This window comes from Sinocyclocheilus grahami, unplaced genomic scaffold (assembly GCF_001515645.1).
Source record: "Sinocyclocheilus grahami isolate Dianchi unplaced genomic scaffold, SAMN03320097.WGS_v1.1 scaffold92.1, whole genome shotgun sequence".
Classification (NCBI taxonomy): Eukaryota; Metazoa; Chordata; class Actinopteri; order Cypriniformes; family Cyprinidae; genus Sinocyclocheilus; species Sinocyclocheilus grahami.
Genome location: NW_015505271.1, coordinates 2,395,000 through 2,409,932, shown reverse-complemented (window position 1 = coordinate 2,409,932; position 14,933 = coordinate 2,395,000). Strand labels below are relative to the sequence as shown.

General features: G+C 38.5%; 1 protein-coding gene across 5 annotated transcripts in view; it reads right to left on the bottom strand.

Annotated features, from left to right (window-relative positions):
* Positions 1-14,933, bottom strand: part of LOC107587360 (sarcoplasmic/endoplasmic reticulum calcium ATPase 1-like) — an 82,935-nt gene that overhangs the window by 15,503 nt on the left and 52,499 nt on the right. For 4 of the 5 annotated variants that reach the window (XM_016275120.1, XM_016275121.1, XM_016275119.1 and 1 more), the window contains 4 exons: positions 13,701-13,781; positions 13,526-13,611; positions 10,979-11,336; positions 9,743-9,849 (listed from right to left, as the gene is read on the bottom strand). In XM_016275120.1, coding sequence (XP_016130606.1) covers positions 9,743-9,849; positions 10,979-11,336; positions 13,526-13,611; positions 13,701-13,781 — 632 coding nt within the window. Of the gene's footprint in view, positions 1-9,742; positions 10,208-10,978; positions 11,337-13,525; positions 13,612-13,700; positions 13,782-14,933 lie in introns of all 5 variants that reach the window. The other variant, XM_016275124.1, reaches the window with a different exon arrangement.

Genomic DNA, 14,933 nt, shown 5'->3' with positions numbered 1-14,933 from the left:
ACTCCACCCAATCAGCTCTGGGGTTTCCCTTATCCTCCGTCCAATCAGAGGCAGAGCAATGATGTTGTAATGTACTGGCTGCGGGTAGGTTCCTGTGTTTAGTGGCCTGGCATGAGCTCTTCCCTGTCTGAACCAACACACTCACACAACTGCCAACAGACAACACAGACTACAATAAACTACTGCCTCCTACTGAAATGTCTGCTTTCACTGGACCAAATGAAAGCAGATGAGGTGAAAGAGTGACAATCACTTTGCCCATATTTTGGCTGACATTTGTCTAGTTTTATTATTATTAACTCCAGGTGTTGTACTGTATTGTGTTGTCTTGTGTGCACAACCAAGGCCAAATCCTACTGCATGACTAAAAAGTGAAATCATAAAGTGATTCTGATTCTTAAAATAAACAACACACAAGTGTCAGAGAGAGCTGGACGACATGAAGAGGTGAAGATGAGTTCAGCCTGACAACATCAGACAAATCGGCCAAACCTATAATGCAATGCTTTTTTTTTTGACATGAAGTCTTTGGCATGACATTCATCACGCTGAAATGAGCCAGCAGGAGAAGTGGCAGCCCTGGGTGAGTTTCAGCGGAGAGAAGACAGATCTTATTTCCTCACTATAGCCCTCCTCCGGTATGCGCTGGAAAGGAGTACAAATGAATCCTGATCTTACGAGGTGTCGTAAATGTTGATTATGCAGTAGGTGGACGTGCTGAAATGTGTTTTATCATGATTAAAAGCCACTGCGGTTGAGATCAGTAGTTGTATGGATGCTAAAACACACACACAAACACAGATTCCAGAAGTAGGTTCTTATCAACATCAGCACTCGTCTACATAAGAAGCATCTAAACTTAGATATTGCTAACACAACACTTGCCAAGCAGCCATGTATGGGCAGTTCCTTAAAAGGAAGGTCATATGAAAGGTTGTCTCAAACATACACGAACGTACAAACACGCAGAGGAAACATATTCTCTCGTGGCGTGACATCACTCAGAGCAAGACTCAATTAAATGTGTCCAATTAAAGAATTAACGAAGCAGCTAAGTTGTAAAACTTTCAGAGCTCCACAATACTCTCCTGCTTCCTGTTTGAAATGAACACACATACACAAAACTAAATTGTGGAAAACACAAAGCAAGTGGCAGGCAGCAGCAATCAGAGGGCTGGATCATGCCCCTAAGCCCTTAAAATAAATGGATTATTGAGTTAGCTTGCTCGGCAGGAAAGAACAGTCTCTCAGGCAAAAAATGTGCCTTTATAAAGTAATGACCAAACTATCAAGTACTGGTACACTGTGCCATTTATCAGCATCCGTGCACAAGTACAGAGTGCTTTTTACTCCGCTAACATAAAATAAATAATCATTTTTGGGAACATTACAGCATGATGCTGCTTTTTTATTATATGAACAGTAGGCTAGCTGATTCTAAACATAAGTTACAAAAGTGTCCGGTTCTCCTTTTTGTAGTACACTATTTTGGGGCCTGCTTCTCTGGTCTTTAACCACACAGGAATCTGTGCCGCTCAATTTCCAGAGTCAAACACCATGCAAACAGACATTGTCAACTGGGAAAGAAACCAAATTAGATCCAGTTGCCTGCTCACTAGCACAATGTACTCCTTGAACTTGGAATGCTTGGCTCTGACATGCTCATTTAGTGAAAAATCTGTTTGGCTGTAATGTCATCTTTAGGTATTTAGTATTTATAGGCTCCAATAACTCCGTAGAAACCTCAGCAGAATTTGCATGGCCCTTATTCACCATGTTATATAAAAATACCTACGATTGACTAGGTATTCGGACATACGAGCAATGGATAATAGTCACTAGACACTAACTGGCCATTCTCAGCATTGTTTGTTTGTTTATTTTACTTATAAAGCACACATTAATACAACTACTGTTGCCTAAGGTGCTGTACAATAAAAGTACAAATAAGTAAAAACATTAACATACAAAAGTTATGTTTAAAAGTAAATTTAATGGTAAAACAGAAAAATTCAATAACATCCCTCAATACCCAGTAGAATTGAAAGCCTGAGATAATAAATTAGTTTTTAACCGAGTTTTAAAACTAAGAGAATTCCACAGTCTAGGTGCAACTACCGAAAAAGTCATCACCCCTAAGTTTTAATCTACACCTAAGAACAGTTAGAAGCAGCTGATCAGAGGACCTAAGAGATCTAGTAGGTATGTGCTGTTCTAGAAGGTCTGCAAGGTAAGAAGGTGCCAAACCATTTAACGATTTAAAAACAAAGAATAGAAGCTTCAATTCTATTTGGAATTGGTGAGTTACAAATCTACTTCATGTATTTTATGCATTACTATTATTAATAATATTCAAATTTTTTAGCTTCCAAATTTTTAACAAACGGAGTAAATAAAATGCAATATAATGTAGTATTTTTCCCTCAGAAATAATTCTAATTTGTGTAACATCATCCTTCTGATATGCTGCTTTAGTTCCCAAGAAACATTTCTTCTTCTTATCAAAGTTTTATTATTATTGTTATCAAAATCTTATTATAAGTAAAGTTATCAATCAGTTGAACGGTTTACTATTTTTGCGGGAACTGTGCTACATTTTTTCAGGATACTTTGATGTATAGAAAGTAAAAAGAATATAGAAATACTATAAGTGTCTTTGTCATTTTTGACCAATTCAATGTATTCTCACTTAATTAAAATATTAATTACTTTCAAAATATTCATACCAAAAATCCTACTGACCCCAAACTTTTGAACATTTATATTGTGTATTATATTGATTCACAATCTACTGATCATTAAATAATCCACTATACAACATTGTTAAACACATTTGACCATATTTTAATTCATTCTCCAGAATTCTGTAGATTTCCCCACCACAGTAAGCAGAAATTCAAATATGACACCCATAATGTCCTGAAATGTACCAACCAAAGCAGCAGTAGCATTAAAGGAAAAACATCATGAGGGTTGTTGCTAGCTTGTTTTGTTTGTTTAGTCATTTATAAATCAGATCTGCGGCAAAAACACTAACAACCATCCCACAACTTGGCAGACATGGAACTATGTTGATCTATGTTGCCATAGCAACAGATGCCAAGGAACAGGGTAGCATGCAGTGACATGCAATGATGAGCCTCTGATAAGGATGTGTGTGTGTGTGTGTGTGTGTGTGTGTGTGTGTGTGTGTGTGTGTGTGTGTGTGTGTGTGTGTGTGCGTGCAATTCAGCAGTAGTGGAAAAGGATTTTAGGCACCCGTATTTCCTCCTGATTTAGCCAAAGTGACTTCCGCATTAGTGACGGTGACACTTGGATGATGTCTGGCCTCAACAAGGCACACAGTTAGTTGATTGGCTTAGGTCATCCTGAACGACACTGCAACGTAGTGACAGCACTAATTCCAAGCCCAGGATAAGCGTCTCGTCTGTCTCTATAATAAGCCTCTCAGCATTACACTTTTAGTACTTAACATTACGAGGCACAGGAGGTTTAACAGAATGTTGAATACATTTTCACAAGCACAATTTTAAAATTCTGTTTCGCATGTGAAATGTCTTTTCCTTCTTTTCTTTAAGGACTCTTCAGGTGATGAACTTTGTCACTTTGCTTCAGGCTTAGGCTGACATTGTTACCTGTTCCCCACCGTGAAGAATAGGAGTTGATGAAAAAATTAGCAACAAACACAGGCATACATATAACTCCGCAAACAAACTGAGGCCTATTTCAGATTAGAAGCAAACTTTGTTTCAGAACTATTTTTATCATTCATGTCTCTTACTGTCTCTGTCTCCTTCCTACTGTATGTGACAGTACTATGCATTAAACTGTGCATGACATTTGGTAATGTCTTATATTGATTAATATTAATATAATGGTAAAAAGGCAATCAAAACAAGCACACCTTTTTTCAAAATAAAGAGTAATTTAACACGAAATGTTCCAGGTATACAAAAAAGTCTTCAACATACAGTATGTTACAGTGAATAGTTGGCATTAGACTTCCTAAATGTGCGTCTGTGACTCTGCTCCCTACGGCATTCTTGGATCATGCTGCAGCAGGAGCAGACGCAAGGAAAAGCGTGAAAGGAATAGAAATGACAGAGCACAAAAATATGAGGGAAATAAAGGATGGCATGTGGGAATCTCTTGCTGGGTGAGATGCGGAAGGCCAAGGTATGATGGGAAGAGGATGAGAAGTAAAAAGGCTATCAGACACAGGCCAGGTCCAGGCCAGACAATTAAAACCTAAAAAAGACTAAATTGGTCATTCTCTAATAAGAAAAATTGGGGGAAAATAATGTCAGAAAAAGCAGGTATTTGAGTTTGTAATTTACATATATTAACAGGATAATCAGAAAGTGTTTATTTGACCATATTTAGCAATATATTGCAGTATAGCAGTTTATTTAGCAATAATGACTGGCCGACTTTATATTATTATGCCTAATTTACAGCTGCTCGACAAATAAAGCCATTTATTTATATACAAATGGCTCTATGTGTGTGTGTATATATACAGTGGGGCAAAAAAGTATTTAGTCAGCCACCAATTGTGCAAGTTCTCCCACTTAAAAAGATGAGAGAGGCCTGTAATTTTCATCATAGGTATTCCTCAACTATGAGAGACAAAATGAGAAAAAAAAATCCAGAAAATCACATTGTAGGATTTTTAAAGAATTTATTGGTAAATTCCTCTGTAAAATAAGTATTTGGTCACCTACAAACAAACAAGATTTCTGGCTCTCACAGACCTGTAACTTCTTCTTTAAGAGGCTCCTCTGTCCTCCACTCGTTACCTGTTTTAATGGCATCTGTTTGAACTCGTTATCAGTATAAAAGACACCTGTCCACAACCTCAAACAGTCACACTCCAAACTCCACCATGGCCAAGAGTACAGCTAGCCGTGCATTATCCCTTATGTATTCGCTCTTTAGCAGCAGTTTTTTACAGCAATATTTAAATGACACCCTGGTCATTCTTGGTGTACCCAAAATGGTCCCACACTATCGACAAGCATTTCTCTGGTGGAAATAAAGCTTTGTTGTTTGGTCCCTCTGTCACAGTTCATCTAATGCATGTAGTAGCCTCCGTGCCTCTGATAAGCACGTTATTTTAAGCTGGTGCACCGCTAGTGTAACTTTTTTCTTTTTGCGAAAGCTGCAACAGTTCTGTTCCGTGTAACAAACACTCGGTTTAGCGGAACCTTTACGATTAATTAACCGTGACGTTTTAAAGCGCGGTTAATCACAAAACCGGTTAATCGCTGCATCCCTTGAGCTGGATGATGACATCACTGAATTCAATGATGAACTGCCTTTAACTGAAAAATGAGTGTTTACTATTGTTATTTTGCATTATTGACACATTATTTTCCTAATTAATGCTGTTCAGTTGCTTTGACACAATCTGTATTGTTAAAAGCGCTATATAAATAAAGGTGACTTGACTTGACTTGACTAAAGTGAATGTATGGTGTTTGTCTACAGTGCTCGCCCTTAATGTTTGAGCTCTGATCTTTGCAGGTCTGGGATCAGGGTCCGGAGTGCGTAAATATTTACCACAGCGCAGTGGGAGTCTTTCCGGAAGGTTCCCAGCACTTGCAGGGAATTAAGCAGCTTCTGAACAGAGGGAACACCCTGCTGTTAAACACAGGAGAGACCTCGGGCAGACACACACAGACGGATGTTTAGCGCGCGCACACACACGTGCAGTGAGGCATTGCAACCAGGGATATAACATCCACACCATGGGACATGATTAAACTTAGCAAAAAAGCACACACACAAACATACAAAGGGTTTCTTTGTAAACAGAGAAAACAATGAAATGGCTCACAATGGAAATGCTAGTGGCTGCTTTATATGAACATGTGAAACACCACACAGGGAAACAAAAAAAGAAAAAAGAAAATGTGATATGACTTTAATATTGCATTCATGCACTTCATGATTGAAATCATAAAGGTCACAAAACTAGAAGCAGGAGATGCAAGGAGTCTGATAAATGAATAAAAAGGGAGGGAGAGATACAGATGGTGGAAAGAAAAAGAATTAATTCTCGAAACCATTCCTGATCTCTGCTTTTGAAATAACATGGGGATGAAATACGTAGTGACAAAATCGTACTATAAAAAGCTACATCCTGTATATGAAGGCCTGAAATGGACTATAAATGGTCTGAATTGAGAACCAGGACTTGTGATATTGTAAATGGATCTAGCTGAGGGGTTTGACAAAAACCCTGTGGTCTTGATGGATCCACATCTGCAGCTGTAGAAGAATATAACGTAAAATATGTTGCAATCATGTCCTGCTGACTTGTCTGTACAAGTTAAGGATTTTCCATTGCGCACAAATACGAACATACACCTTGAGTGTCCCAGAGTGACTCTGAGGGACTTCCACATTGAGGACGTCAACATGTCCTGACTCTCAGAAAGCAACAGCATAAAAGAGACCACAGCACTACATTACTCTTCAAGGACACTAATGAAAGAATCTACGCCCATCACCTCAAAACCCAGAATGGTGGTGATTAATGCTTGTAGCTCTCCTTCTTTAGGACAGTAGAAAACCTCAGTAATATCAAGAACAGCCTCTAAGCCAAAATGATGGCACTGAAATGATGACATGACACCTTAAAACACAAAAGAACAAGTATTCAAACTACATGGCTTTCTTGGCTGTGCTATGAGTCAGGTTACTTTGCGTCATACACACCTATCTGAATACAGGTGGTACAGTCATGCCAACAAAAACATGGCCACTTGATTTTCTCTCTTTACAGAACATAAAGATATGACAGTGGGAAGAATGAAAGAAACTAATTCTATAGAAAACAAGTACACAGTTCAGTGGTAGTTCGTAAGGGTGTGGACTGGTTAACCAGATCAAGACTTGGATCAAAAAGAGTAAAGGAAGTGTGTACTTTCTGCACCATTAGTGGCACCAAATACAACTGAAAAAAGAACTACTGTTTTTCACACCAGTTTCCCAAACACTCTGCCTGTCTGCCATTGGACAAACATTTAGTCCTGCCCTCAACGTTCACCACTGTCTGAGACAAACAGAGCAACGCTGAAATAGCTGCAGTACTTACATCATTCTGAATAGTCAACCTACCAATATAAACTTACACTACACTTCAAAAGTGTGGACCAGTAAGATTTTTTTTTTCTTTTTTTAGAAATTAATACTTTTATTCAGCAAATTGATCAAAACTGACAGTAAAGTAATTTATATTTATGTATGTTATATTTATAATGTTATCTCAAATAAATGCAGTTATTTTAAACTGAATTTCTGTTCAATTAATAATTCTGAAAAAAAGATGGTTTCCATAAAATTATTAAGCACCACAACTGTTTTCAGTGTTGATAATAATAATGTTTCTTGATCACCAAATCAGCATATTAGAATGGTTTCTGAAGGATCATGTGACACTGAAGACTTGAGTAATGGCTGCTGAAAATTCAGCTTTGCCATCACAGGAAATAATTACGTTAAAATATATTCAAGTAGAAATCAGTTATTTTAAATTGCAATAATATTTTACAATATGACTGTATTATCATCAAATAAATGCAGCCTTTGTGAGCATAAGAGACTTCGTTCAAAATATTAAAATAATCTTAGTCCCCAAACTTTTGATGTCACTGGACTATTAAATAATCAAGATTTGCATTTACAATTGCTGTAATTAAATAATCATTCAGTGTGTCAATTACATTCATTCCATGTAGCTCCAACTGTGCCAAAAAATGTATCTACTGTATATACTGTATATAAAAATCTCAAAAAGCAGCTGTAAAGCCAAAGTGAATTAGTCTGTAACCTGGAATTATTTTGTAATTCACTAAGACTAAACAGTGTGAACACACAATATACAACTTAAAGCAAACAGTGATGATACAAAAATAATACACCCCCATTATAATCAATAAGGTTGTCTATGGCACTTGCACTTCAGTATTTTCCTCCCTGTTGTGACATACCTGTATTTTCACATAAAACAGCTTCTAAAACGAGAAAAAATAAATAAATAAAACCTTGATTTTTTTCAGAACGATCAACCGATTCTTGATTTTTATGATTTTTAACTAGTCAACTTGAAAATGTTACTACAACATGATTCAAGTACATTTTTCTTTATTAACCCTCTAGTTAAAGAAATTTCTATTTCAAGTGCACCACACTTGAAGTTGTCAACATGATGTAATATGTTCAGAAATAATATAAGGAAAATGCTTTAAAAAATCAAAAAAATCTAGGTAATTCAAATTCAAAACGACTAAAGGTATAACACCAGTAGACTATAACTATGAATGTTCTGTAAAAACAATGAACAGTAGCTTTCAGCCTGTCACCGTGATGCACACATGAAATTTCAGACATACAGTAGTAGTTCTTAACAGGTTTTTATTAGATTACACTGCTTTTCCATCGTTGACAGTTTGATTGTTGATCTCTTGCAGTGTTTCATGCATGAAACGGCATTCTAAAAACGTACCGCTCAAGTTAAAAGAACTCCCATCTTCCTGCATTTTTTCCTATTCCACTGCCCGCGTTGCATCTTTGTCAACACAAAAGCGCATTCTGTGTGAATGGCACCTTATGGTCCTTCACAGAGCGCATCACAGGTGAGCGGTTAATCAAGTGCGCAGACATGTGGTTGGATCATTCTTTTCTCTTTACTGTTAACATTGGCATATTATCAAAGTGTCTAATTCTAACGTTTGGTAATATTTCTATTCAAAATTGTGATTCCTCGATTTATAAAAAATTTAATCGTGGCAAAACATTAAATTCAAATTAATCTATAAAATCGGAAAAATCGCCCAGCCCTACATGTGAGTGACCAGTTGCTGGAGGGGATGGATTATTGCCCAACCCTCACGCTGGTGCACACATCATCATGTTGTTTTTGAGTAAGGATTACAAGGGCACATGTATAAAAAAATAATGTACACTGGACAAGCATATATCAATCAAGACGTGTCTCTAAACATTATTTAATTTAAAAGACTTTGAACTGGCTCTGGATTGCTATTCAGCATCTGACCAAGTCTAGTACTTCCGACTCCCTCTCTCTCTCACCTCTCGTGTTGTGCCTGGTATGTTTCTGTGGTCTTCCATATGGCAGCCAGAGAAATCTGCTGCTGCTGCATCACTCAGCTCTGTATGAGAGGCCCTGGCACAGCATCAAAGACCTGCTCTGATTGTAACACCACTGTAGTATCCAGGCCTGTGAAACCCACCAGCCAGTGCACCAGAAAGCACAGTAACAGGGCACACATACAGGTCTGGAATCAGTGGGAAAGAATTCCGAGACGTTGTCTATAAGAAATTGATATGATGCTCTCTAGCCTCAAGGGTCTCCCCCCCCCAAAATGGCCATTCCTCAGGAGAATCTATCTTGAACTTGAAAATAAAATGCAACTGTTATAGGGTGACCTCCAATGCCTTGCTTCATGACAGTTTGAAATACGTTCTGGCTCTGGTTATAGCGCATAGTAAATCACCTCTTGTGAATGCACAAAAAAGAGGTTCTAGAGGTTGTATATATATATATAAGGAAAAAAGCTCACATAGGACCGTATGTCAGCAGAAAAATGAGAATCAATGAAAAACGAAGTTGTCATCAACCCAGACATAAAAGCAAGATCTGCCCGCAGACATCATTTCTGATGCTGAATGAGACACCAACTCTGCTTCTGACTTGAACAGCCACATCACTCACCCTGCAGACAGACATCTGGTTGGTTGTCAGGGTCCCTGTCTTGTCTGAGCAGATAACGGAGGTGCATCCCAGCGTCTCCACTGAGGGCAGAGAACGGACTATGGCATTTTTCTTGGCCATGCGACGGGTGCCCAACGCCAGGCAGGTGGTAATGACAGCTGGCAGACCCTCCGGGATGGCTGCAACTGCCAAGGCCACGGCTATCTTGAAATAGTAGATCGCACCTCGAATCCACGAGCCGCCGTGGACCGGGTCGGCGAAATGGCTGATGTTAATGACCCAGACGGCGATGCAGATAAGGGAGATGACCTTTGAGAGCTGTTGGCCAAACTCATCCAGCTTCTGCTGCAACGGGGTCTTCTCCTGCTCGGTTGACGCCATCTGGTTACGGATCTTACCGATTTCGGTGGAAACGCCGGTGGAGATGATGACACCGATTGCCCGACCCGCAGCAATGTTTGTGCCCTTTTGGAAAACATGAGAAGATGCATATATAAGCACATACAGTGGGAAAAGAAAAGAATCACCCCCCTTTAAAACAATCTCATTTTGTTGCTTTGAAGCCTGAAATGAAGATGGACACAGTTTTTGTTTTATCCAGCTGTATTTACTCATCTTATAACATCCAAGTGAAAGATGTTACACAAACATGTCATAAAAAAATTAAAAAACAATCACAGAGTTGAAAAAAGGATCACCCCCTTGTGACAGTATTTCGTTGAACCAGGGTTTAGTCTGTTGGGATATGTCTTTGTCTCGACTAACTTTGCACAGCTAGACTTTGCAATATTTGCCCACTCTTCTTTGCAGAACTGCCCAAGTTCAGTTCAATTTGATGGTGAGCGTTTGTGGACTGCAGTCTTCAAGTCATTCCACAGATTTTCAATAGGGTTTAAGTCTGGGCTCTGACTAGGCCATGCAAGTACATTCATCTTTGTCTCCTTCAACCACTGTGTGGTCAGTTTTGCTGTGTGCTTTGGGTCATTGTCATGTTGGAACATAAACCTTCTTCCCTTTGACAACCTTCTGGCAGAAGGCAGCAGATTTTCCTTAAGAATTTGAAGGTATTTTGTCCCATTAATTCTTCCTTCTATCCTGACAAGTGCTTCAGTCCCTGCTGCAGAGAAACACCCCCATAACAGGATATTACCACCTCCATGCTTTTAGTCTCAACAGCTAAATGATGAGAGTCTGCATTTAGTCTCAGAATCTCCAAGGTGTGTTTTGCTATGGCATTTTTCTTGGCCATGCGACGGGTGCCCAACGCCAGGCAGGTGGTAATGACAGCTGGCAGACCCTCCGGGATGGCTGCAACTGCCAAGGCCACGGCTATCTTGAAATAGTAGATCGCACCTCGAATCCACGAGCCGCCGTGGACCGGGTCGGCGAAATGGCTGATGTTAATGACCCAGACGGCGATGCAGATAAGGGAGATGACCTTTGAGAGCTGTTGGCCAAACTCATCCAGCTTCTGCTGCAACGGGGTCTTCTCCTGCTCGGTTGACGCCATCTGGTTACGGATCTTACCGATTTCGGTGGAAACGCCGGTGGAGATGATGACACCGATTGCCCGACCCGCAGCAATGTTTGTGCCCTTTTGGAAAACATGAGAAGATGCATATATAAGCACATACAGTGGGAAAAGAAAAGAATCACCCCCCTTTAAAACAATCTCATTTTGTTGCTTTGAAGCCTGAAATGAAGATGGACACAGTTTTTGTTTTATCCAGCTGTATTTACTCATCTTATAACATCCAAGTGAAAGATGTTACACAAACATGTCATAAAAAAATTAAAAAACAATCACAGAGTTGAAAAAAGGATCACCCCCTTGTGACAGTATTTCGTTGAACCAGGGTTTAGTCTGTTGGGATATGTCTTTGTCTCGACTAACTTTGCACAGCTAGACTTTGCAATATTTGCCCACTCTTCTTTGCAGAACTGCCCAAGTTCAGTTCAATTTGATGGTGAGCGTTTGTGGACTGCAGTCTTCAAGTCATTCCACAGATTTTCAATAGGGTTTAAGTCTGGGCTCTGACTAGGCCATGCAAGTACATTCATCTTTGTCTCCTTCAACCACTGTGTGGTCAGTTTTGCTGTGTGCTTTGGGTCATTGTCATGTTGGAACATAAACCTTCTTCCCTTTGACAACCTTCTGGCAGAAGGCAGCAGATTTTCCTTAAGAATTTGAAGGTATTTTGTCCCATTAATTCTTCCTTCTATCCTGACAAGTGCTTCAGTCCCTGCTGCAGAGAAACACCCCCATAACAGGATATTACCACCTCCATGCTTTTAGTCTCAACAGCTAAATGATGAGAGTCTGCATTTAGTCTCAGAATCTCCAAGGTGTGTTTTGGCAAAGCTCAGTCGTGACTGCATGTGGCCTTTCTTGAGGAGTGGCATTTGTTCTTGCAACCCTCCCATACCAGCCACCTTTGTGGAGAATTTGTGATATTGTTGTCACATGCACACAATGACCACTCTGTCATAAATTACTGCAACTGCTTCAGAGTTGCTGTAGGCCTATTGGTGGCCTAATAATAGACTTCACTGTGCTTCTAGGCATTGATAAATCCTTTGAATGTTTTTTTTTGTATCTCCTGACTTGTGCAAGTTCACAACTTTATCCCAGAGAACTTTTGACAGCTTTGCCATCCATAGTTGATTGTTTGCTTCAGTTGCACTACAAAGGACTGAAATGCTCCAGGAAAGCTCTTTTCATGCTGAGCTAACCAAAATGACAGAGCTGATTGAAAGTAATATGGCTTTGTGTACTATTGAGAAGGTGATTAGCTACACCGGATTGAGTTTACAAGTCATTTTTAGGAAGTTTTTATTTTTCAATAAAAAAAAATAAATCTTTATAAAAAAAAATATTTTTTTTAAAAAGATTTTTCCTGACATGGTTTTATATCTTTCACTTGAATGTTATAAGTTGCACTGAATAAATACAGCTGGATAAAACAAAAACTGTGTCCATCTTTATTTCAGGCTGCAAAGCAACACAAATGTGATTATTTTAAAGGGGTTATAGATTCTTTTCTATACACACTGTATACTTAAATGTAACAAATCCACTAAAAGACCTTTCAAATCTAAATTTACACTTTTACAGACTTGTAAACAACAGCATCAGAAGTTCCTCAGTCCCATATAATTTGCTAAAATGTAGCTTGGAAAAATCATTGACTTGTGTGGAGTTGGCTATAATGTCATTAGGGAGATTTTCCCCTAATAGGAAACTACATCTTTCATTACCACGATGTGTTGGAAAATGCATAAAGCTGGACTATAAAAGCACATAGGCCATATACAGTTTATTTTAAATGACTTAAGATGAAAACAGGCAGACTGCATTAACTCGATGTTATACTATCACTCACTAGGCCAATAACATCACCTGGGGTGTTCCCTGTCCCCAGATGATGTTAACGCAACCTAAGTGGATTGAGAGCGGACAAATGCATGCCTACTTAGAGCATCTGAATGACTGCAAATGAACGCATACAGGAAGTGCATGTTTAGACTGAACAGAATACTTAAGTCTTATTATATCCTACAGTATAACGACATTCTGCAAACTAGAGAGACAAAGAAAAAAGCAAGAAAAACTCAAAGACACAAAGAAAGCAAATAATAATTATGTAATGCATGACCAGACTAAAAATGCTATGAGGTACGTAAGCAGTAAATATTCATGAAGTAATATTTATATGCAAATAAACTACTGCTTATATGCACATGAGAAAGTTCCCCTCTTAAAACAGGAAGTGAAGTGCTTACAGAAAACAGCATGTTCTTTTTGTCTTGATTGACAGCTCGTGGATCTGGCACGGGATCAGTGTGTTTGATAACAGACACAGACTCGCCTAAAAAACACATTGGTAGTTTTAAATCAAGTTATACTGAAAACCGAGCAGTGAAATGTTAAGCTGTTCATCTCTGACATCCACAGTACCTGTGAGAATGGACTGGTCCACTCTTAGGGTGGTGGATTTGATTGAAGTGATCCTGATATCTGCTGGCACCTTGTCTCCAACTAGAAAACAAAATGGGTTGAGAGTAACTTGATCAAAAAACAGGCAAAAACACTCTTACGCTACAGATGAATGTGACAAGTCGAAAAAAGTGTACGACATATGCCTGAGGGGTCATAACTGCAATCATAAACATGAAATAAGACCGTGCACAGCCATCATTTAAGGCTACTCTTGACCTCTTGTTTTCCAGGTAAACACTTAATTATAACAGATGGAAGCCGAGCTACTAGGACACAAAGCCTGAAGCAAAGCAAAAAAGTGACTGGAACAAAAAAACAAAACAAAACATACAAAAAAAAAAAGAGAGAGAAAGAGCAAGAGAGAGAGACTACCTCGAAGACTAACTGCAGACACACTGGAACACCGCTCGATAGCCAGTTGATGAGAGAACACAGAGTGATCAATATTCGGTTCATGCACAATGTTTACAAGAAAAAAAAGTGTTTCTAATACAAAAGAAAAAAAAGAGGTGGGAAAAGCCCAGCCAGTTAGATGAGACAGAATCAGTCAATATGTGTTGTTTTCAGCTGGGTTTTGTGAGTTCTTGCAGCCATTTAGCCTTTGAGCAATAAATATTGTGTAGTAGCTTGACTTAATGAACCTTTGCTCTGTCCTACCTGAGACATCAAGACAAAGCTTCATATACACTTATCACACAAGCTGCAGGGATCTGCTTGTGCATTCACAGCACAAACAACGGATGATACAGCAAATCACAAGTCGAGCATATTGAAAATGAGCAAAAAACTAAAATGAGTCTCTTTCTGAAAACTGCATTAAACAAACGCCTTGCCAATCTATTGTGAGCTATGGCATATGCACAACTACATCTACTTGGAATCTAAACATACATTTTCACAGAAAGCTCCAGAGATTTCCTCTGAATTCATGCCCATCATTCTACATATACACGCTAGTACAATTTTATTCAAATGTTTGGGATCTCTAATAATTTTCAGTGCTTTTGAAAAAAGTATGCACAACAAGACTGCATTTATTTGATCAAAAATACAGTAAAAACAGTAATACTGTAAATTATTACTATGATTGAACATAACTGTTTTCTATTTTAATACATACATACATATATATATATATATATATATATATATATATATATATATATATATATATATATATATATATTAGCT